This window comes from Tetrao urogallus, assembly GCF_951394365.1.
Source record: "Tetrao urogallus genome assembly, chromosome: 8".
Lineage (NCBI taxonomy): Eukaryota > Metazoa > Chordata > Aves > Galliformes > Phasianidae > Tetrao > Tetrao urogallus.
In genome coordinates, this window is record NC_136821.1 from 34,672,301 (window position 1) to 34,696,549 (window position 24,249).

The following is a 24,249-nucleotide window of genomic DNA, read 5'->3' on the forward strand; positions in this document are numbered from 1 at the left end:
TTCGAGGTTAGATACACAGCTGGTTTCACCCCAGCTCCCAGTCCTCTGCAATTATGAAGCTGCTTAGAGCAGAGGAGCAAGCAGAGCTGCAAAATCTGCACTAAAGGAACATAGAAGAGAAGGTGTATCTGATGCAGAAAAGGCAAAATTATATTTGCCCTGTCATGCTCTTTTGGGAAGCAGAGACTTCAGAGAAGTTAGGCTTCACATGCTGGCCAAGCTGCCAGCCACGTGGTGCCTCAGCATCTCAGACCTGCACATGGTTACATGTTCTGCAAGACAAAAGGATAAGGGCAGTTCAACAGTTGCACCCCATTATAGTGGGTTAATAAGCACAGAAGCTTGGTCTAACCCTATTCATCTGTATAAAAACACAACAACAAATTGTTGCAATCAGACTCTGCATAGGCTTAAAGCACTGCCAGTAAAACTTGGTAGCACTGCCTAAAACAAAAGCCATTTGCTGATCACATGCGTGCTTACAGGATTCCTGCTGGATCAGCCCAGCACTGAGATGCTGGAAGTGGTTATGGCTGCCCTTTGGTGGGCATGCAGAGCAGAGGTTGGATGCAGAAGGGACCAGGTTGGATTTCTGGCTGGGTATCAGCACTACACTATAGGATACACTCTGGGCAGCTCTGTTGGTTTCGGATACAGTAGGCCTGCTGGGACACTACAATCCTATTTTGACACTAGTCAATCTATTAATCTATCCAAGAGGATGAAATGCTTCACTGCTCATCGCCGCAAGATACGTCGGAACGGTGCTTGGGGTTTAAATTACCATATTTAATTAAATGTGCAACACTGGAATGCTTGGGGAGATCCAGTAATGAAATTTCACCGACTGCAAAGTATAGCCAGTGTTGCCCCTCCACTTCCCCTGTCCAATCTTCAATGCATTAAAATGCATTTCATAGAAAACAAATATTTCTACTGTTAGAGGAAACGTTTGTCTTAAACTTGGAAATCTATTTTGTATGCTTTCACAGTACTGCCAGTATTAATGATATATTAAGTTGCATTGACCACAGATCTACTCATCAGTATACAATCTTAGATTTCATCTCTGGCATGAGAGAATCAGAGGCATCCAGGAAGAAGGAAATAATAGAAAAAGCAAATAGTAATGTGTAAATAGCCAGGAAGTGAGCTGATACAGCCCTGCCTGGTTATCAGCTGCTGATAGCTTGCTGGGATAAAGATGCTGGGCTATCTGCATATCTGTCAGAGCTCATCGCAGTATCTCTATCCAATCTCATCCACAAGAACACTTTCAGTCTTTAGCCAAATATTGAAATTAGACATGCCTTGAGGCCATCTCTCAAAATCTCCCTCTATAAAATCAATCTGCCTTAAAAACGCTAAGGCGAATCCATAACCCAGCCCTAAACCCAGAGGGAACTTTCAGTTGTATATCATTAGGATACTGTGCTTCTGGGTGGTTTTGGGAACCGTTCATACTGCATAAAAGCCCTGGTGGTTTGGGACATGAAAATCATCACTTTCTGAAAGATGTATTAGAATAGTCATGCTGAGGTTTGCCTGTCAGCACAAATGAAAGGGGTCTCTCTGTAATGGATCAGCTCTAAAATTCTTCATGCCATGCCCAGGATCTGCTGAAATGCAGATTCGTAGACTCATGAGCACAATTCAGGACCTTCCTTCCTCTCTTTTTCACCTCTAAAGCAGTGCAGAGCTACACAGGCCCACTCATCTATGCCTCATAATACAGAGAGGCTATTTGGAGTTTCCATCACCATCCAAATTACAAGGGGGGGAGGAAAAAAAAGCAGTAAGTACATCACAATAGAGGACTACCAAGCAATGTACTGGATACTGGATTTCCTCCATGTAGGAAAGGCAAAACCAAGGGGAAAAAAAAAAAACCCACAACTCTTACAGCATGCCTAACACAGCTTGCATGTGAACATTCTGACACTCCTCTCTTTCAGGTTGCTGCAGAGCTGGCTGACCAAAGGGAAATGGCTTTGCAGAAAAAATCCGAAAAGGGAAAAAAGGAAAAAGAAGAGAAAGGAAAGGAAAAAGGAAAAGGCAAGAAGACACAGAAAACAGGAAAGAAGGTAAGGCTTCACATAGGAAAACTCGTTTGTGAAAATGAGATGTAGTAGAGTCTACTCAGCTGTAAGTGGACAGAGGATATGAATGCGTATCATACTGATACTGATAATCACTGGGGTTTCAGCTTTAGGTTCAGGAGACCCAGGGAATGTTTGGGTCCAGTCCTCAAACACAGTCCCAGGGAACTCCAGTTTACCTCTCCTGTTTTAGGAAAGGAGTTTGCATGGCTGCAGCTCAGCTCAGTGGGGAGAGCTGACTTAGGCGGACAGACTGCCAGAGACACAGATGAGAGGAACAACACACTTTATGGCTTTGGCATTGTTTCCTTTTGTGCAGACAAAATGGTGGCCAGTTTCATAACCAAGCATCTACACTTTCAGTGTGGAGTATGGTTAAATTGGTTATCACCACCCCTTTACATAGCAACTCAAGAAATAAGAACCTTTATCTCTTACAGATACCCATTTCCAAGCTTGCTGGGACATCCAGCTTAAATTTAAGTACAGTTTGCTAATGGCCAGCTGTGCCTTTTGTACTGCAAGCCAATATTTTGTACGCCTGTAAATTGCAGTCATGCATTTTCAGTTTACATTCTTAGGGTATGAATTCTTTTCTGCTTCAAGTCACAGTGGACACCACTTAATGTATGAGAAGTTCCCTGAAGTCTTTGTTACACTCAGGCTCTGGTTACCCCAAAGGTGTGCTTCCAGGTTGTTTCAGAAGCAGCTTTACTGAGGAAGGAACCTATGAAACAACAGTGCAGTGACTAGGGGCATCTTCATAAGCAAGCCACACAACAAAGATTGTAGGTTTTCACTCAAGCAACTACTTCTGCTTACTGTAGTATAAACAAAGTTGAAGTGATATATATATATATATATATATATATCTGAATATATATTATTTTAATATGGGTCATTAATCTCTCATTGAGTACATGGAGATGTCAGATTGTTCTGGCACAAAGCTTACTCCTCTATGCAAATTTTACAGAATTTAAGTCTTAACCCTGGAAAAACCACGACAAAAAAAAAGAAAAGAAGATCATCAACCATCAGTCTAGACAGATCTCATAACAGCTAGCCAGGAAACTGAACAACATCAACTTAGAAAGAACCAAACTAATTTGGATGAGGATATCCAAAGTCTTAACTTGCAGCTTAGTTAACTGTTTTCAACTTGTAAAGATGCTGATTGGGTCATTCCAAACAGAATATGGGATTTATTTTCCTTCATAAATGAAGATGTACAGCAGGCTGAAGGAGAAGCATGCATAAATGTGTTTTCCAAGCTCTGAGCCTGATGCTGCTTCGCCAGCTAGAAGAGGCAGTGATCAGTCCAGTATAGAATGTGGAGAACTGGAAGCTTTTTAAGTTCTGGTCACACATCTACAGATGTTCGCTTTCCATCAGGGTGACAGCAATAGCAAAGGCACCAAACTCCAAGGAGTGGGAAGTGGAATAGTGATGCCTTAGCTGGCAGACCTGAGCCAGCCCAAGTGGAAGGAAGGAAGGAAGAGGAGCATAACGCCTTCAGACCTAAGCCAAATAATATTGATACCAAGTTATCCATAAGATTTCAAGACACTTACGCTAGTGCCAAGTTTGGTCCTGCTGGGTCACTTCCTACCGTGACCCCTTAAATCAGCACAGGCATTGCAGATCTCTGAGGAAGATCAAATAAAAGTATGTGCGATGAAAGCTATTGCTTCGAAAAGCTTTTGAAATTACAGACTTGCAAGAGCATTGCTATTCACAGCTACACAGAAAGGAGATGCTTGCACAAGGGTGTTCTCCAATAGCTTTTCTTTGTCCTATGCCCTCTCAGCTTTGCTGGCCCAAAACAAAGCATCTGGTCTTGCAAAGGCAATGGAGAAGGCTGTTCCAGACAGTCCAAGTCAGTGAGGTGTATGTGCTAAAAACACCAAAACCAACCTGAGCTCCTAAAGCTGGATGTCAGCTAACTCACCTGCTTAAAACCAGCACTTTCACAGGATACATTTGATTCTTTGTTGTGTTTCTTTCACCTTTTATTAGCTAAGAATCAACACAGTGCCAGAAATGAATCTCTTCTCATAGCCTCTGCAAGGTTGTTTTGAAACTGGGTGAAATAACAGCATAAAGCTCTGAGGCTTTACAACTCAATGTCTTTCTCATCTCTTCAGCCATCACAAGTCCTGTCAAGTAAAATTCTGAGCCATTATATCAGGCTCTCTATGGTTCATTGAGAAAGAACAAAGGGAACATTCTCTCCAAGGTTATAATACTGACAGGGAAAAGTAGATATTAAGAGCAGTTGGGAAGTACATGGAAAAGTTCTAACAGCAGGACTCTTATTAAAATAAGTATAGGCTATAAGTCATAGTGGGGCAGTCAGAAAAAAAGCCTTGCTCCTAACTTCAGTTCTTTAAGAAAACAAAAGTTTGATCCCAGAAGGAAACTCAAATATTTCTGAAGCCTGATAGCAATCTCTAAAGAAGCATATTTGATATCAGAGCAACTTCATTTTCTTCTCTGGAAGGTGTTGATCTGATTTCCCATGGGGCACCTAAGAACAAAAGCAACTTTTGCACCGTGTGATCCCTCTTCCACATGCTAGACCAGCCTGAGCTGCTTCACCCAGTAATGCACTTTGTCTCTCTCACCAAATGTGAGTGCAGCTGAGCAATCCCTAGATTTCATCCTCAAGCGTTGAACAGTGAGATATACAGTGAGATATTCTGTCCTTCGTGAAGTCCATTAGCAAAACCTCCATAGCAGAAGCTCAGCACGGAGTCAGTTCACCATCCTGAATGAGAATATAAAGCCACAGAGCCATCTGACTTGGGCTAAACTGAAGAAAGCCTCGAAAATGAAAACACTTATTTCCACGCTCGTGCTTAAATCAGAATGTGCTTTTCTGGTTTGAGGGGCTTTAGCACGTAACAGGGAATAAGCATGGATTCCATCATAGAATCACCAAGGTTGGGAAAGACCTTCAAGATCATGCTATCCAGCCATCCACCCACCACCAAACACAGAAAAATGCATCAACTGGCTTCAAAGGAAAAGAATTCCTTTGTTTTACTTTGACTCCTATGCTGTCAGCATAGGAAGAGGGAATTCAGAGCAGCATTTTCCAACAGTGGTTGGACATGCAGTGGTTTTGATTCAGCTCGTTGAAACCAATGCAACAATGTTATTTACATTGGTGTATAAAATCAGTTCAACTAGTAGTTAAAACAACTTGTCACATTTTTAGCAATAAAATATGCATCCTCCCTTTATTGAGGTTAAAAATGACTAAGTCTAATTTAAGGCTGTCTCTTCGGTTTTTTTAATTTTTATTTTTAACACTTAGCAGTGAAGTATTTCTTTTAGACCAGCGCATTTTAATGATTTGCTAAAAGACATAACAAAAAAAGTTGAAAGAAGGCTGCAGAGTTGGAGCATGCCTACTGCAGATCTAAGAATGCATCTGAAAATGCTACCCTGGAGAAGCTGGGAATACAGCAGAGCAACTGGGAATTTGAGCTCCAAGTGTCAAATCCTCCAATACTTGCTTATATCTAACTCAGATTGTTAGTGATAAGAAACTCCTGAACCTCTTTCAAGTATAGCTATGGATCATAGGATAGAAATGGTGAATGCTTTTGCGTGTCCTCCCTGGCCCAGACTAATTACTGTAATACTTTTTAATTAAAAACATATTTAATAATTAACATGACCTGTCTGCAACTGTATCTGCTGATGTAATGGCACCTAGATACAGAAGCACATGTATAGTTCTTGCTTTTGGCTTCTTTTAGTTATCCCAGGAACTCACACGCTACGGATTGATTAGCAAAGCCACATGCAACCTATATTATCTTGGGTGAATCCACATTTGGCTCTTCCTCCATTTCCCATACCATTTCCCATATATCTATTTCCTTACTAACATTTTGAGGACTCACGACTGATTCAGCATGAAGAAACTTGGAAAATCCTGCCAGAACGTTATCAACTTGAAATACCAATTCAATGAAAATAAGCTATTTGAGGAACATGTCAACATTGTTTACTTTAGGCTCGAAAACATCCATATGTTTTGCTGGAGTTGAAACAAAATATTTTGTTTTTCAAACTACACCAAGTTCAATATTTTTCTAATTATGGATTAAAATGAGGTTTCAACCATTCGGAGTTAACGCCAAGTTGGGAATTCCTTGGGGAGAGAAGTGAAGCGACCCAAGAGTAACTGAAAAAATAGCAAGGTAATTTAAATTACATGTTGCAAGCAACCAACAAACCTAAATTTAATTCTTGAAACCTCAGTAGATCAGCTGATAAACTAAAACTCTGCCCTCTTCTTCTTCTGAAGAGGATTCCTTTAGAGCCTGCTTGGAGAACTGTAGTTGAAACGCTTCATGGTGGTGTGATAAAACAGTGTGTCTTATTCCTTCAAACTGCATCAATTCTTTAAAAGTCCAATGAAGATTATGAATTTCTTATACATATGTTTCCATATACTAACAGTCTGTTTTTTGTTTCACCTTTCACAAACCTAGGAAGAGGATGAGGGCTGGAAAATGGCTCCGAGTAATTTCCTTCCAATATTGGAGGAAGGAAACAGTCAATACAAAGGTCAGTGCAAAAAGATAACAATTACAGCTGGAATGCTCTCCTCATTCAGCTCAATCTGAATGTCATTCCTATAAGGTCAAACCGTGCAGCTGCCTGAACTGTGAAACGTTATAGAAATGGAGACATTAGTTTAACTGGTATTTAGGAAGGGAGTCCCTCGATACTTCAAGTCTTCCTAGAGGTCTCTCAAAATCATTGTGCTAATCATGCACGATGGTACATTTCTGAACAAAAGTGGCCCAAGTAGAACCAAAGAGCTTCACTGCACGTACAGAGGCTCTCTTAGATTTTCTGAGGGCAACAGAAGTGACATTTCAATAGTAATGTCATTTAAAAGCCCTGTCAGAGAGGACTAAGTGATCTTAGAGGTCTTTTCCAAGCTTAACGATTCTATAGCAGCTCAGCTGCCCAGTGCTCCACAGTGCTGCTTCTGCTGAACCCCTGCAGCATCTAGTGCTCCTCATTGCAGTGCTGAGCTGGGAACTCACAAAATCCTTGTGTTTGTCCACGTCATGCTCCTGCAGGCTATGGAAAACCTCACAGGGGCTTTACACAGTGACTTGGCACTGGGTGTAAGTGTTAGCAACAGAAGCACCACAGAGGCTGGTAAGTTCCTGTGATAGGATTGATACTCCACAGCTACCTCAAGTAACAAGTCAGGGGGCTTATGAGGGGAAGAGAAACGTGTTTGTCACCCAAACTGTAATTGAATCCTAGCTCATATGCAGTCACCTCTATCAAGATACATCCTTTGAGCACTGTGGAGATATAACACTTGTTGAGGTTACTCACACTAACTTTTTGTACAAGCAGGAGAGCTGTTCTGAGGGTGTTGCATCTCACAAAGCCTCCCAGGGACATTATAGCAGCACATTAGCTGTCTGGGGAGCTGACGCTCCCATTCAGGCACCTGGATCGAGTCCCTAGAGTGTGAATAGCTCTACCACCCCATTAGGTACTGACAGCACTTGCAGGCACACCACAGTCTTGTGCTCAGGCACAGGCAGCATCCTTTGGAGGCTGACAGAATGAGCTCCTCATACAAGCTTCAAATAGTAGCTGCAGTTTTGTCTTACACACAGTAAGAGCCTGTAGCCCTCCAGTTAAGCTATTCAACACCATATTTATTCTCAGTTAACAGCTATTAATTCCTCCGTGCAGCCATCTCCTGCCCCCTTCACCAGCACTTGATGCTTATGTCCTGCCTGATCACACAGCTATCACACCCTTCATTGCAATTCTACCTGCTGGCTGTTCAACAAAATGTCATGGATGAGGTTCAGGTTTTCAAGGCTCCCAGAAGGAAATCTGTTGCAACATCTGACAAGGGCAGTGCAAGCCATCTCTTGTATTTTTAATTTCAGCCTGCTTTCATTTCCGCAGCAGAATTCTTTTGAAAAAGCAGCTTGAGTTTGGTCTTTCCACACTGGGGCTTTTCTCTATTGTTATATCAAAATAGCTCAGTTACTGTCGCAATCTTCACAGAAGTTCAAGTTTATTACTGCATAAATCTTGAAAGCGTCACTGAAGTAAGGAAGCTGAGTTAAGTAAGATTTATACCAGGTGCCTGCAATCAATTTATTTCAAGAGCCTTCTGGATGAGGCTGCAGCCTGCTGAAACGATAGCTGTCCAAACACTGAATGTTTTTGTTCTGTCACCTCTCTCCCAGCTCTTAGAATTAAGAAAGTCTTCCCATCCTTTGAGACTGGCCGATGCATTCTTAGGTTGCTTAAGCATTTAAAAAGAGGCAGAACAGTTTGCTTCAAGTTCTAAGCATTTCATTTACAGGCATCTCCATTCCACTTCCCCCCCCCCCCCCCCCCCCCTTCTCTACCAAGCTAAAACCATTAAACAAACCTCAGTGGAACTCAGGAACACTTCTGTTCTCCCAAAACTGTATTTGTCAGTTTTACTAGTTGCTAAGCTACATTTGCCAAGCCCTATCTCAAACACTTACTTTACATAGTGTTGCTGGAAACAGGCAATTCCTGTGCAAGCAACATCTGCTTTTACAGGGGAATAGCAAAAGCGTACGTGGAGCAAATGTAAGTAGCCTGAATCACCCCCTCAGCTTTCTTAGGTTTCATTTTTGCAACCCGTCATGCTGTAAGGCAGCAAAGCACTATTACCCCATTTTACAGCAGCCAGTTGGTCCTTAACTTGCTTGGTGTTGGAACTGGAGTTCCACCCAAACACCCACTTTAATGTGGGGTGACACTGTGTGGTTTTGCCTCCTGTCAAAAGCTGTGAACCCTTTTGCCAGAAAGCAGTCACATTAAGAAGAGAAGCATCACGCTTCAAAATAGAAGTGTTTTAATTAATAGTTGCAAGCTGCTCTGAAATTTATAGAATCCTAGAATGGCCTGGGTTGAAAAGGACCATAATGATCATCTGGTTCCAACCCCTGCTGTGTGCAGGGTCACCAACCAGCAGCCCAGGCTGCCCAGAGCCACATCCAGCCTGGCCTTGAATGCCTGCAGGGCTGGGGCATCCACAGCCTCCTTGGGCAACCTGTTCCAGTGCCTCACCACCCTCTGAGTGAAAAACATATTCAGCAGGTTTGAATTACCTGCTAGTCTGCAAAAGGAAAACTAATGCTGCTGAAGAGATGTCAGCACTGGCTGTCTTTTGGCTAGCTAGGAGAGGTCTGCATATAAAGCAATCCAAATATAAGCTTGCACTGCTTTAGAAGAGGTGATATAAAACTGCACTGCACACACTCACAAAAATAGCTTCATAGCTGCATGACTGTCTGTAACAAAACACCAGACTGACCATTGCAGACAACATCCTCAGCCTTCTGACCTCGCTTTAAAAATAACTTTGAGGTGTTTTGTTGATGTGTGAAAGAACAACATAGCATCTGATGTCTATGAGCTATGCATCTCCTGAGACTGCTAATATAATGCAGAGAACTCACTGCCAGGTAATAGCAAAGACAGCTCCAAGGAGCATCACTGCTTTGTCTGCCATGGCTATTAACTGCTAATCTATTTACAAAATGACAACAAACAATCATGGAAAGAACAGAATAAAGAAAAAAAGAAAAAAAAAATCAGCGGACCCCTCCATGAAAAATAAACACCTAAACCTTAGCACTCCTGTGAAAACAAAACACCTGCAACCTGTTGACCCAAGCAAGAAAGTGTTTAACAATTCACATCACTCCCGTGTAACATTCCCTTTCCCCAAGGCTGAAATTCCAAACTGGTAACCCTGAAGGAGGTACCTTGTAACGAGGGCAAGTCAGCTCTCCTTCTTGAAATATTATGTGACATCTGTCATGCTGCCTGATGACCCATGAGTAATTGAAAGAAATTTATGTCTATACCTTTGAGTTTCTTTCCTCGTTCCCTAAAACCTGCTGTCCTTCTCCATCTTGACCACGTTTTGTGATGGAACTAAAGCTACTCACCTGCAAAAACTGTTCCCCACGTGTAAAGTTGCAAATACTCTGCACTTAATTGGGCTCTGAAAAATTCGTCGAGGATGGAAATAGCAGCCAGTATTATATTAGCGGGGCTAAAACCAGAATGATCTCCTATGGGTACTGTGAAAACCTTTGTGAATTTATAGTGCCTTAGAAATGGCAGTAGGTACAGGAAAGAGTCCCCTTTACAAAACGGATTCATAAAGGAGCCTATGTCTTAAAGTAGAAAGCTGTCATTTTAAATCATCTGGAAATTGAATTAGTGCATACTGCTGGAGATTAGCTGTCATTTATAGAGATACTGCCGGGGCTTGAAATGCAAGGAAGTGAAAGTTATGGATTGTCCTCCTTTAAATTAGCTTTAAAAAAAAAAAAAAAAAAAAAAAAATGTAGAAAGAGGAGAGGCGTTTCCATTAAAAAGGTACTTTCTGCTAATAGCAAGAATTCAGACATGTACAGAGCTTGCCAGACTTCATTCAGTTTTCTTTCTGAAGACCAAACTACAGTTCGCACCAACAAAAAAAAAAAAAAAAAAAAAAAAGAAAGCATACCTCCACATCATTAATTACTTTATTATAGATAAGGGGCTCTTTTGATCATTGACCTACACCAGCTTGCTTTGAACCTGGAGTTTGGCCTCCTTATTACTTCTGCTTTGGAGAACACTAAGAGATGAAGGTGCCTTATCAGATGGATCCTGTGTCTTTTGGGGAAGGACTTCAGCCACCTTTCAGCCCATGAAGCTGAGAACTCCCCAAATGAACTCTATGTCATTCATGGGTGGATGCATGATATTGCTTTGTCAGACTTGTCGCCCCATCTCATTTCTATGTCTATTGCATATCCCAGTGCTTCTGGCCCACATTCCAACTCCATGTGAATTCCTACACATGTTTGCAACAGCTGAAGTCCTCTTTAACTAAGCATTAAAGAATTGACCAGGAGAGAACAAGGAAAAATGCCTGGAATAAACAACACTTTACTCTGGTTCCCTGCTTTGTGCCAGCCAAGAGCCACATAGCAAGCATATCCCTCAAGGCAGGAGCTGCCTTTGCAACTGTTTTTTGATAAAGAATTGAGCATAATGCTGGTAAGCAGAGAGAAAAAGTTGCCAAAATGAGACATGGCATGGCTAAGCAACACTGCACTGTCCAAAGCAGGTAGTGAGCAACACTCCAGGCATTCAGCTCTACAACCAGCACATGACAGCCTCAATGTCCCATTATTATCCTCCTGATACCCAATACCAATTTACAGCCCAAGGCAAAAACAAAAAAAAAGCAACAGTTAACCTCAAGATTTGCAGATCCTACCACAACAGGGCTCTGAACTTGGTAAGGGTCCCTCGAGTCTGCTTCTTTCATACCACTAATAATTTAATAAGAGCTGCCTACAACTAACTGTTTTATTTTTAAGCCTCCAGAAGCAATTGGAGAAATCAACGATTTCTGTAAGTTTCCCCCCCCCTTTTTTTCTCTCTTTTGGATAACAGCCATTTGGCAGAACAGAGACGAAGGAAGGGATTTCCTCCAGGATCACGACCCAGAGCTGATCAAAGCAGAGAAGCGGGAAGAAGTGGAAGAAGAGATCAGAGTGCAGGTGAGCTGACAACAGCGAGGGGACTCTAATAATGTGCATTGCTTGCGTGTATTTCTCTGAACATGGAAGAACCAGTCCTGGCATTGACCTTACCTCCTTCCAGAGTGCCCACTACCTGTTCTCTGCTTCCACGCTTCATTGCAAGCTGGTAGCAGAACAGAAGACTTAGAAAGATTTAATTGTGTCTGTCTGGACAGGTGGATGAATTGATGCAACAAAAGCTGGAGGATCTCAAGCTGGCCGTGGATGGGGAGAAGAGTAGCAAAAAGAAAAAGGGGAAAAAAAGTGAAAAGGTAAGAGCAGCGAATTGTGAGAGTTTGGGGGTAAACACTAATTTTCTACCCACAGTGTGATCAGTGCAAGAGTTAGACTCATGGATACCAATTGCAAGATGGTAACTGTACATCAAACAACCACTTCCAATGTCTTGGTGAAACCTTTCACTTACCTACAGCAACATACAGCCAGGTGCACCTTATTTAACTACATTGCTTCTTCCTATGGAAGGAGCTGGGAATGCATGACTAAGCCAAGTTTATTTAAACAAATCAAGACATCCATCATTTTAATGCGTTACCCACACATCACGTTCACATCTATTTGCACAGCATTGCCATATACAAAATACCATAGCCCAGGGTTCCCAGAATTCCTTACCCAAGCATTTAAACTTGAGATCACGTCAGTACAAAAATAACTGGGAGCTTACAGACCCTACCATTCAATCAGCAGTTCCATTTAAAAGGCGCAGGGCAAATAGCCAACCCTAATCTCGTGTTGTGTTCCTTTTCTGTAATCCTTTTAGCGTGCAAATATTTGATTTTGCAGCACTTCTACTCGAATTATCTTGAGAAATGCTCTTTCACCTGATGAAGGCGCAAGGGCAATTCAATAATGAAAGACTGGAGCGACTCTGAAAAGTGATACTGATTAGGTTTCTAGGTCAGTTTCAAAAATAGCGAGGCTTAAGATGCCCAGACTGAATATTGCAGCAATCTGTGAGCTGTTCTGGGCAGACAGGTTGGGCTGCTTCAGATCAGCTGGACAAAACCCTGCTTCAAAACGTCACATCGTGATTTCGAAGCTTGAAGTCAGTTTGTTTCTTCAGTGGTGTTGGGGCGGTTTTGGGTGGTGAGAGTTTATTTAACTTTTGTTTTCCCATGTTGTGCCAGTAGCCAGAGAGAAGGGGAGAGGGGAAGAAGGAAAAGCGGTGCTAATTAAATAAGTTCCCAAAAGATTTTCTCTGAAAAATATTGGTTCAGATAGCTTTAAAAAGAAGTGGTGGGGATTGTAAGGAGCTCTCCAATTCAAAACATGTTTTTCAAACAGCTTCACACAGGGAAACTTTGGATTTACAATCTCCCAAACCATCAAACACCACTTAACTTTAAAAGCAGACACTTCATCCTATCGAGAGTTACTCTCTCAGCACCTGAAGATAAAAAGCCCATTTGCCACCTCTGGAACGATAAGCTCGTGCAGAAAGGCAGATTGCTCTGCTCATTATGAACGGGTCTCTAGATCATTAAGGTAGCCTGGAAACACCTAATTAGACTGCACCTGATTTGCAACGGCCCAACTACTGTCATTTGAGGCAGAGCCTACGTGCTCCTGCCCATGCTGGAAGCATCCCACCCTACTGACAGTTCTGCTGCTAATTGTCATTATGGCCCAGAGACAGATGTCCTCCTTCAGAGGTGCACTGTGACTGAGCAGGACGTGCTCCAGGCAGCTCCTGATCCTCAGACACTCACAGGGGAGGGAATGAATACGCAACAGAAACAAAGGTGCATCTCTGCATGATGCAGTGGCAGCTCACTGTCTGCAGGCCGTGGATCAGCGGGCTGAAGGTGTAAGACTCATACGCTGCTGCAGACCTGCTGTCTTTACATTGCCTTTGCACCCATCGTAGGAGATAACAAATAGCTGTCTGCAGCCACTGACATGGAAGTTGCATTTGAGTGCTCTCTCATCTATTACATTGCTTTTCCTGCTCTAATCCCCAAAGGAATTAAGGACTGGATTCGGATCCAACTGCAGGTAAAGCAGCCCATGCCTTGCTAGCATCCCACCGAAGCTTTGGATGTCCACTTGGATGCAGCCAGGCAGAAGCAAAGCAATTACAAGGGGGAATGTTTTTAAACTGAGACAGAGGAGGTTTAGATTAGATATTATGAGGAAGTTTTTCCACACAGAGGGTGGTGAGGCACTGGAACAGGTTGCCCAAGGAGGCTGTGGATGCCCCAGCCCTGCAGGCATTCAAGGCCAGGCTGGATGTGGCTCTGGGCAGCCTGGTCTGCTGGTTGGTGACCTGCACACAGCAGGGGGTTGGAACCAGATGATCACTGTGGTCCTTTTCAACTCAGGCCATACTAGGATTCTATGATTCAATCCAGGAAAGATTGACTGTAGCACCTGCTACAAAGAGTTTGACATGACTCTTGGTAAGACTTGGTAAGGGCAAAACTGCAATAAGGCCAGAATTGAAGACAGGACAGGTCTGAGGACATTGATTCACAACGCCCATTGGATTTTTTGTAGCCAGTGAAGCTCAGCCTCCTATCCAAGCATCACAAGTGATCCAAGGGACCCACTCCCAACACTTCACAGACTGGGACACTCATTTCCCATGAACAACAAGAGCACTCTCTTCTCTTTGCTTCCCCCCCCCCAGTTGGCAGCAGTCTCAAACCAGGGCCGTGTTTGCTCATGGCAACCTCTGAGCTACTGAAAACATTCTCCTGAGCCCACACAGCAAGACAAGACACCACATTGAGCACAGAAGAGTCTTCTGTCATCTGCCAAGTAATGACAAACGCAGTTCACTAAACAGTGATGTGTCAAAGCAGAAAATAACCGAGTGAACGGATGGCTAAACAGAAACTAGACTGACATTTCAGAGATAGGAACAAGGAGATTTCCATTATAAGCGACGAGCATGTTCACATTCATTAAACATTATCATTTCCTAAGTAAAAGCAGCTCCCAGCAAGGCATTTTGGAGGGAAGCCATTGTCTACAATTCATATTTCCCTTTATCACATCTCAGTGTTTGCCAAATTCCCCCTAAATGCTGATGTGATTAGGAAAACACATTTTTCCACTGCACAGTACAGTTTTGCCTTGCATTTATTGGTGAAGCTGCCTTGAGGACACCACCAGTTGGCCAATAAATTCACCATATGCTTAGTGTCTTCGCATAGGTAGAAATTGCTTTTCCTCCCAGTCAGACCCCACGATAAGCAGCTTCTGATTTGCTGGAAGAAAGGTTAAAAGAGGCAAAGCTGGAGGAGCACAGAAATAAACTGCTGGCATCTCAGTACTTCCTCAGTCGTTAAAGCAGCATTGCACATGCCTTGTCCTTCCTGCTTCTTTTCTTTAGGAGAAAAGCCCATTTGCACACTCTAAGGAGAAAAAAAAATTTGTCTTGACCTACTACCCATTTAAGTGCATGCCTAGATTTAAGCTGCAGAACAAGTCCTGTGTGTGTAGTGCCACTGAAGCACTTTGCATGCACACCAGTGTTGGGTGCTGATATATGGCACAAGGATTAATGATGCTCTCCACTGCTAATTACCCCTAACTGTATTTTATATCCCCTAAGCCGTAATTAATGGAGGAGCTTGATGCTACTGATTCACATCTTACTATGTTTTCCTTCTCTTATTTCCTCCTCCTCCCCATCAGCATATAAAGAATGCAGCCACCTAAGACATAGCATCTTCCCATAGTGAAAGCATGTTGAAAATGTCAAGAGAAGAGCAGGTCATGTTCTTCTGACCCCCTCGAGATTCTTTTCCAAGGCATTAGGAAGGCAAGGGCAGAAGGGATGCCTACAGGTTGGGAAGTCAGCTGGATGGGGTGGAGGATTGTCTCCAGGTCCTGATCACACAGAGGAACCTTAGGGATGCTACTTGCACGTGTATTTTAACACCACATGAAAAACTTGAGCAGTGTCTGCAGAAGCAGATGGGATCCCACACCCTTCTTCTTCTGTAGGTTAAGGCTATGCCCGCTCCAGGAACGAGGGAGAGAAGTTCCTACGGGTAAAGCCAGAGCTGCTTCACCTCTCCTGTGAGTGAGGCACTTCCAAATGAGAACATGCCCTGTGTTTTTATACACAGGGGTACGACTTTGACTTCCTCACCTAATAGCATCCAAGGATATGATTGTTCCTTTGGGGTTCTTTGGTAATGAAGATCATGTCCAAATAACGGATGCGGTCCTCATGTTACTTGAGTAGGTTCAAGTAGATATATCTATATCTGTACTAATGCCACTAATTCCTGCCTCTCACTGTGGTCTTCAGAAAAAGAAGGCGGGGAAGAGGAAAATATCTGAGCTGGAGGAAGATCTAACTCCTGACAGGTAAATAAAGATAGGACCTTTCTACCTGAGACCACCACTACCTCTCCACTGCCCTCCAGAAAGGACAGTTCCCCAAATAAAGGAGCAAAGAACACTGCTTTAAGGGTACACAGCCTGCCTCCAGCACCACACACAAATTAAGGTGCATTCTGCAACTTGAGCTAGTCTCTGTTAACTTCATTGTGGTTGTTCCCAGTCTGTAGAGTCACAGGTACAGAACAGAGTATGGGCCTCCCAAGGCTATTAACAATTGCAGAAGCACCTGGTGGTTGGGCTGGCTGGCAGATTTCCCCTCTCAGCTGCAGTCTGATAAGGGAGGCTGCAGACAGCCCTGTGCTCTGCAAGTCACACTTCAGAGGTAAAACACATTGTGTAAATCAGTCTTATCAGTAACAGTTCTAGAGGACTTCACAGCCTTCTGTGTATCCTTGCTCTCTTGAACAACCTTGTTTTACTGGGAGGATTTGAGGTTTTGTGTTTGCTTATTACTACTGCCATATCAATTGTGCTGCTAGCATGCATAAGCATAAAGCCTCCCAGCTGAAATGGAAAATGGCTACAGTCCTCAAATACATATAGGGACAATATTATTGTCCAGCTGAGAGCTTCTATTACGTATTCTTACTGCAGCAATACCAAGACATACCAATGAGATGGGCAGCAGAAAGAAAAAGCTTAGATATTGAAATGAGAGAATGTGAAAAGCACAGATATGGTAAGAGACCTAAAAAGGCTCAGATCTATATTATTTACACTAAGAGTATAACAAGAACTTCAGATAGCTGCAATCATTGCATAAAGTCCTTGCATCAGTGTCAATGCGTAAAATCTAAGGCCAAAAAATGTCACTGAAGTTAATATTCAGATGGATCTCCAAAAGAGAGGCCAAGGAGGAAACTGACTACAGACATGAAGCATGTTGAATCTTACCAACCAGTGGCAGAGACAGGAAGAAACCCTTCCCTTGACAAGTTATGTCACAGTTTCTACTGTATGGCTTCCCCCAACCCTCTGGCCATCTTCACCCAAACACTGCAGTAGATGGATCACTGATTGCTTGAGTCATTGCCAGTATGTTCCTGACTGGAGGTGACTCTATTGCAAACAGAATAAATTCCAGGAAGAATTAATGAATTACTACTAATTGGAGAGCTAAGTGAATAGGTATAGTAGTGTTAGGATTGCTATTATTGTATAATTTAAAAATAATTTCCCAGTAATTGATATTAATGAACAAGTCTATTACATGAGTCATAACTGATCTCACATCACCTGGCAGTGGGTAATGGGAGCAGTGCAGGAGTGTGCAAGAGGGAGCAAAGCACTCTTTGCTGTAACGTACGAAGCGATGCTTATTGATTGCATATTGATGGAGCTGATCACCTCAAACTCTGGGCTTCAAGGTACATTTATAAAGCAGGGGAAGCATTAATAACTGTGAAGCTAGCTCAGCTGCTGAAGGACTGAGGTTCTATTTACAGTGCCCCAGAACTTCTGAGTGATGCCTCTTGCCCACAGGACCATCGATTCTCTGTACAGGGAACTGGCAGAAGAAGGAGTACTAATAAAAGCCAAGCTAGTGAATCTCTCCGACTATGTTGGTAAAGTATACCTTTTACAGCTAATACGATGTTTAATCTGACCAAACCTCAGCCGTTCAAGGTTCACCAACCTCTGTTTCCTGTCAAGAATGAGTTCAAGAGTAATTACAATTTCAGGACTTTCCTACTTGAATACCTTAAAGCAACGTATGCAAATCATGTCTGCTCCTTAGGGGTGCCTCATGCTTTTCACTTCTGCTCCTGAAGCCTGGGTCTGCTTGTAGAGCTGGTGCTCTTTCCAAGCACCTGGAGGCTTTGGGTGGCGTGTGATGGCACAAGCCATCTGAGGTGTAACCAGGGTGCCCTCTCAGGAGCACACAGTAGGTAGAAAGAACTCAGCCCCTTCCCTCCACCTGCCTGAACCTTGAGATGTATCTGGGCCTTGGTTTAAATGGAAGGCCCTCTGCCTAGTTCTGCACTTCAGAATCCTCTTGCCCAACCAGTATTGTCTGTCCTTCCCAAACTCGCTTCTATCCAGCAGACATCCCAAGTACAGTTGTTTGGAGAGCATGTCTTAGCCAACAGATAACGATTAAGAGCAGACAATATCAGACTGGGAAGCGAGCTGGGGTGAACTTGGGCCATCTTCAAGGTCAAGGGAGGTTTGAATCTTGGCTTCTTGGCTATGCAAAGTCTACTCTAAGTCACATCAATAACACTCCTTGCCAGCAGAAGATCCTGGGCACAAAAATGCAGAGTATAGCAATGCCCATCTGGTTGCCCACACTTATGACAGGTCCCCATCGCATCATAGTACCAAGGTGTCTCAGGCTGTGTAGCCTTTCCAAACAGCAGTCATGCTGCTTAAGCTGCCAGAACAAGAAACAGAAAGTGTTTGAAGTTGGGCAAGGTTTGGACTTTAAAGTAATTTCTTAATGCTGCATTTCTCCCTTTAAATATCCAAGGGCACAAAGCCTGCAGAAAAATCAGTCCTCACCTGCTCTGCTCCTACAGGGCTGCAGCCCAAGGAAGGTCACTCACTCCCAGCTCCCAGGAAAAGGACAAAGGGTGGAATTGTGCTGCGCAGCGAGTAAAGACACCAAAACGTCCCTCTCTATGACAAACCGACATCGCTGAACTAATTTTCTTGGTGACCTTATCTAAATTAGTCAGAGAATATCCGCTGTGATTTATGTTCAGTTGCAATTAAACCCTTTGATGCCTTCTAATTAAATCTGTGAAGATTAATTCCTATCCGGTTCTTTTGATTTCTCCTTAAATAAAAGATAAAACCTGAAGTGAATTTCATCCTTCGGAAGGGAGGGGCAGTTGCACCACAACTCATCTGCCTTTTTGCCCCAAATCACTACTTCTCTCATATGGCCAATGTTGACCTACCAGTTCTGAAAGCCCTCGTGCTTCCCCTTTTTATCTCCAATAGAACATAAATGCTGCTATTCTTCACCAGTATTCATCATGATTACACAACTTACACTAAGAAACAATCACCAACTCAGTTATCACAAGTATTCCTGTCCTTTTGGCTCTTTGGTTTCCAACACACCTTCCAGATGGACTTTGACAGGTCAAGCAATGCGAGCACAGCTCTGTAACAAGAGCTGAGGCAAGATTAGATCACTTCAGTAAATGTCAGTGATTTTTCGCTTCCTTGGGGTTGGCTTTGTAGTTCACCTTTTTTGTTCAAAGTGAAATCCCCACCAAATGAGGAGAAGCACTTAAATGTCTCACATGGCACGAAGCTGAGATGAGCCACAGTCAGGAGAAAAGGTGTTAGTTTCTTCCTGCTTTTCCAAAATCCTTCTGGTAGAGTGTAGTTCACCAGCATCCCAGCTCTGCAAAACCCCAAGTCTGGAAGCCACTTGCCAGCGGTGTGATTTGCAGCACTATTAATTCTTCTTCCTCACAACGTTTCTTGAAAAGGTTGTTCAAGACTGACTGAACACCTACAGCCCAGTTAGCAGGGAGAACACACAGTGCGTTCAGTGTTCCTCATTCCATTCCCCTTTCCAATGCCTCAGGGTCACACTCCCAATACTGCCCCCATCTGAGAACCCATCCCATGATGGCTCAGCATTTCCCATGGCAGTTCCACGTTCCTCGAGTTATACTTCTTATAAAAATGCAGTGTCACGTTGATTAATCCCATGCTTCCTCCCCACAGGCGAATACAGCTATCTGGGGACCACTCTGCATCAGGTGGACCTAGAGCCCATGCCCTCTCTTGCCGATATCAGACAGCTAATAGCACTGTATGGAATACTGCCATTAGGTAAGAGCACTGCAGCAATCACTGCAAGGCAGGCTATGATAGCTTTGCTTCCTGTTGCTAACATGCATTTTTACTGGCTTTGACAGCGCTTGATTAATGGTAATCTAAAGCATTTTGCAGGGTAATTGTTTTTCAATTAGGCATTCCAAGTGAAGACCGTATCATTTTAATAGTGCATCGAGGAGCTTGCACATGCTATTGTCAGGTATTGCCTTTCCATACCATCTCTGTTCTCATGTTAACAGTTTGTGAATGGCAGCACATAAAAAGAAATCACTTGGGAAAGATAATAGCTAAAACAAGCTCCAGTGATCAAAATTAATCAAGTTAAGGGAAGGGCCAAGGTTGCAATTTACCTTTTACAAGCTGGCTAATGTTACTCAGTACCAAACAATGCAATCATTTAAGGAATTAGTCTGAGCATGTTTTGGACATCTGAGAGAACACTTAAATATGCCCTTGCAGTTTTAACGCCAGACTTAAGCAGCATCCAGCAAAGCTTTGCTGGGTTAGGTTGTTCATTTTTAATGCAAAGTCTGCTTCATATTTTGCTTGGGAATGGCACGAAGCCAAGCTCCACTGATTGCAAGAAGTGCCTGCCTCAAGGGCCTCCTATACTTCATTCGCATCATTTTCGATTTGTGGTTTGATTTTGGGGAAGATTTTAACTGGCCTTATCCACCCCCAGGCCGTGTCATTGTCTGCTCATCCCCTTAATATGGGCAAAACAGCTTCTCAGTGCTTCCCATTCTGTCAAATGGAGCAAAGATGACACAGCCTTCTGCTTCTCCCCACCCTTTGCATGCCTTCCAGAAAGACTATCACTTGGGCTGTTTGGGATGCACGCACCAGAGGACCCAGTGCCCACCAGAGGAGCTCAGCGTGCCCCAAAGTTCAGTGCAACAGCCCTTCTTCATCTGAGATTTGGGAGAAACATCTCTTATCCCCAAGAGAAGTGTTCATTCTGCTTATCAGCTCAATCTGAAGAGTCAAGTTATTGGAACATGATGCTACCAGCACCAGCACTGTTCTCCCTAGCCAAAGTCTTCCCATCTGGTTCGGGGTAACGCTCAGGGGTTGGCCACAGGCATGACTGCAGTCAGCTGGGAGACTTGAGCTGTTATCCCTCTTCTCACTGACTCCATGTGGTTTTTCACATATCAGATAACTCCAAGGTTATGTTTTAACACCATCTAATCGAGTGAAATCAAGCCTCAAGACACTCCCAAAGCGGGGGGGGAAGAAAGCCTGTAAATTTTCTACCATTTATGAAACTGGCAAAAACATCTAAAGAGAAGAGACTCTGGACTAGTTAAGCAAACAGCATACTTGAAATAGGAGTTTGAAAAATGTCTTTGAATAAAAAAAAAAAAAATATTTCCCAAGCCAAGAAAGTCTCAGGAACGGTTTCACCTTCTGGGCAATCCGTTATGGATGACATTTCACTTAATTGGTCTCAGAACTAGTTAATCATTATATCACTGTGTACAGTTTATTCTTGAGATTTTCACCTGATAGCAAGGAAAGTTCCAGCTGAAACAGCACTGAGAACACAAGCAGCTGAAATAAGCAGGAGACGGTGGTAGAGGATACACTTCATCTTCAACCACAGAGGAGTTCACTACTCCCCTCCATAACACATCCATGTATAAGAGTAATAGATTATTAATATTTGGTCATTTTGTACCAAAGGCTGGGTGCCTGACAACTTCTCTGGATCCTGCACAGTGCTGAAGTAATGGCACTTATCACTGACATCCATGGCAGAGTGTTCAGCCTTCAGGACACAGATAAGGAGCCTCACTGGATTTGTTGTTCAGTACCACTCCTGCCTGCCTGTCTGCCTCATCAGAAACCCTTCTTTGAAAGGAAGTTCTTAAAACTTGAGTTTCGATCACCATCAAGCACCTGAACTATGCTACAAGCATTTCTGCCAGGCTTTCCCAGGTGATGGAGCAGATATCTTACAGCTCAGACTGAACTTACCTACAGCAGGCAACGAGGCACACTTGGAAGTACTGAGCACCCATTGCAAGCAAAGCAGAGCAACCAGAAATGCTCACCCAAATGAAATGAAGGGAACAGAAGATGGATCCACTTTCTGCAAGCAGACATTTCACTTGCTTTGCAGCATGCAGCTACCATGTTCCAGGCTGCAGGATAACATGTGCTGCTCTGCAGATGAGCTGATGCCACCCAGCAGCAGCAGTGCACGGGGGGAATATAAGCAATGAAAGATTTTGGAGCAGGGCTAACCTAAGTGGGGTGGTCAGTTTGAAACGTTACTCATTTTCAGTGGAGAGGAAAAGTGCCCTAAAAACGGAGGTGCAGATAGAAAGTAAACAAGTGCAATGGTAACATCTGGTTTCAAAATCACTGACAAATGCAGCAGTAATAGACAGTCCCATTAGCTTGTTTTCTCTAAAGCTGGGGAAGCTGGAAAGCTTCATTTCAGACAGCAGCAAGCAGTTCTGCTAGTCCTGCGTGCAGCATGAATCTACACCTTTGTCCAAGTGCAGGAAGACTTGCTCTGACAAATGCTAAGCTTAAAGCCATGGGTATGCCTCTATCTAGGCCTTCACTCGACATCAGTTAGCAACTGTACACTCAAGTGTGCTGTTGCCACAGCTCTGGTTACACAGAAATCAACTCCGCAGCTCTTGTGCTATATTAATGAAACAATGAATTTGCATTATAAAATATTTCATGTGAAGAGAAGAGGTAGAGTTGTTTCATTACCTTTATGGCAAGACTTAAATGAAAGCAATAACAGCACCGTATGACTTTTTACAGGCTCCCAAACTGTCCACGAGAAGGCTCCTTTGGTGAAAGCCTTGCTACTAGCTGGCCCTGCTGGTGTTGGAAAGAAGATGCTGGTCCATGCTATCTGCACAGAAACAGGAGCCAACCTCTTCAACCTTTCCCCTTCCAACATCACTAGGAAGTACCCAGGCAAGAACGGCCTGCAGATGATGCTCCACATGGTTCTCAAGGTACTGTGCTTGTTTACTGCTACCAAAGATGCAATAATCAGAAAACAACCTTGTGATGGATTCCTGGTCCCGAGTTTTGTTTCAGCAGGTACACCAGCTACACCAGGTCCATAAAAAGAGTGCAAATCCAGATTTGAAATTCCCATCTTGCTTTCATGCCTCCCAAACCACTTGCTGACAGCCAAGGATGAAATGCCCCTTGAGAAATCCCCTGTAGTGGCCATATTTTTCACATCAACATTTCTACAAGCTTTATGTTACCTCGAATATGAAAAGCATCAGATAAAAAGTTTTCTGTTTATATGCACGTCAGTCAGGAATGCATTCCATGCAGCATTTAATCAAATACCAGACTGGAGGTGGTCACAAATTTCCTCCCTGGGACTGTTGCTGCAAAGCAGCTCTCTCCTGTACTGCTCTCTGTTTACCTATCAGCAAGCTTTTGAAAAGAGAGAATCTCAGTTCAAGATTACATTAACAGAAACACACAAGAAGTCTGGAAATGAAAGAAAGCATATGAGCTGTGAGGAACATATTCCAAATCCTCATAGTAAGAAGAGATGCTACCCTGGCAGGATTTCTGCTAAGGAAGGAAGCTGGTAAACATTTCCAGAAGAAATGCACTTAGGAAAAAGAAACACAGCATATATACTAGGAACAGCCCAATGCAGCATTTCTCCCCCACCAAAGGCCTGCTAAAAGACTGAATTCAAATGGGCTTTCCTTGGGATTCAATCAGATGTACTTTATTGAAACCAGTTTTAGAGCAGGCTTTGTGGCAGGTGCCTTTTTCACCACAGGAGACAGGTTTCACAATTAAAAGCAATGCAATCCCCAAGGAGCCCATTTCTTGCTGGTCAGAGCAGTGCCTGGGGAAAAGCTGCCCTTTGAGGCTATAACACTAACACTGGATCTAGCATTCCCTGTGTCACCAGGCTCAGCTAGTACTCCCTCCCCACTTTTCACCCTTCTCTGCTGACTTTCTGTGCCCTTATCACTAGCAAAGCACACATCTGACTGCAGGCACAGCACACACACCATCCAGTCCCTGCTGGAGCACAGAGCTGTTAAACACAGGAGAAAGGAGGGCAGCATCCTACAGAAGGTTCCAGCAGAGTGAATTAAGGAGGTTTTTGGGTTTGTTTTTTTTTTTTTTAATATATATGTTCCAACCAGTATATATAGCATGTGTACACATGTAGGCACACATTATATACATATACACACAAGTTTGCATCCATGTTTATCTGTTAAAAAACCCTTAGTTTTTCCAGATTGTACGAAATCAAACAGGAGCATTGTCCAAAAATCCCCAAAATCAGGGAGAAACAACCCAAATTT

General features: G+C 43.2%; 1 protein-coding gene across 1 annotated transcript in view; it reads left to right on the forward strand.

The window, feature by feature from the left end:
- DRC11 (dynein regulatory complex subunit 11) overlaps window positions 1–24,249 on the forward strand; it is a gene marked incomplete at both ends in the record, with an annotated part of 122,217 nt that overhangs the window by 85,418 nt on the left and 12,550 nt on the right. Inside the window, 8 exons of the mRNA XM_079538896.1 lie at window positions 1,956–2,084; window positions 6,611–6,686; window positions 11,610–11,716; window positions 11,914–12,009; window positions 16,026–16,084; window positions 17,603–17,685; window positions 19,808–19,915; window positions 22,709–22,908. Of these exons, the coding sequence (XP_079395022.1) occupies window positions 1,956–2,084; window positions 6,611–6,686; window positions 11,610–11,716; window positions 11,914–12,009; window positions 16,026–16,084; window positions 17,603–17,685; window positions 19,808–19,915; window positions 22,709–22,908 (858 nt within the window). The remainder of the gene's footprint in view (window positions 1–1,955; window positions 2,085–6,610; window positions 6,687–11,609; window positions 11,717–11,913; window positions 12,010–16,025; window positions 16,085–17,602; window positions 17,686–19,807; window positions 19,916–22,708; window positions 22,909–24,249) is intronic.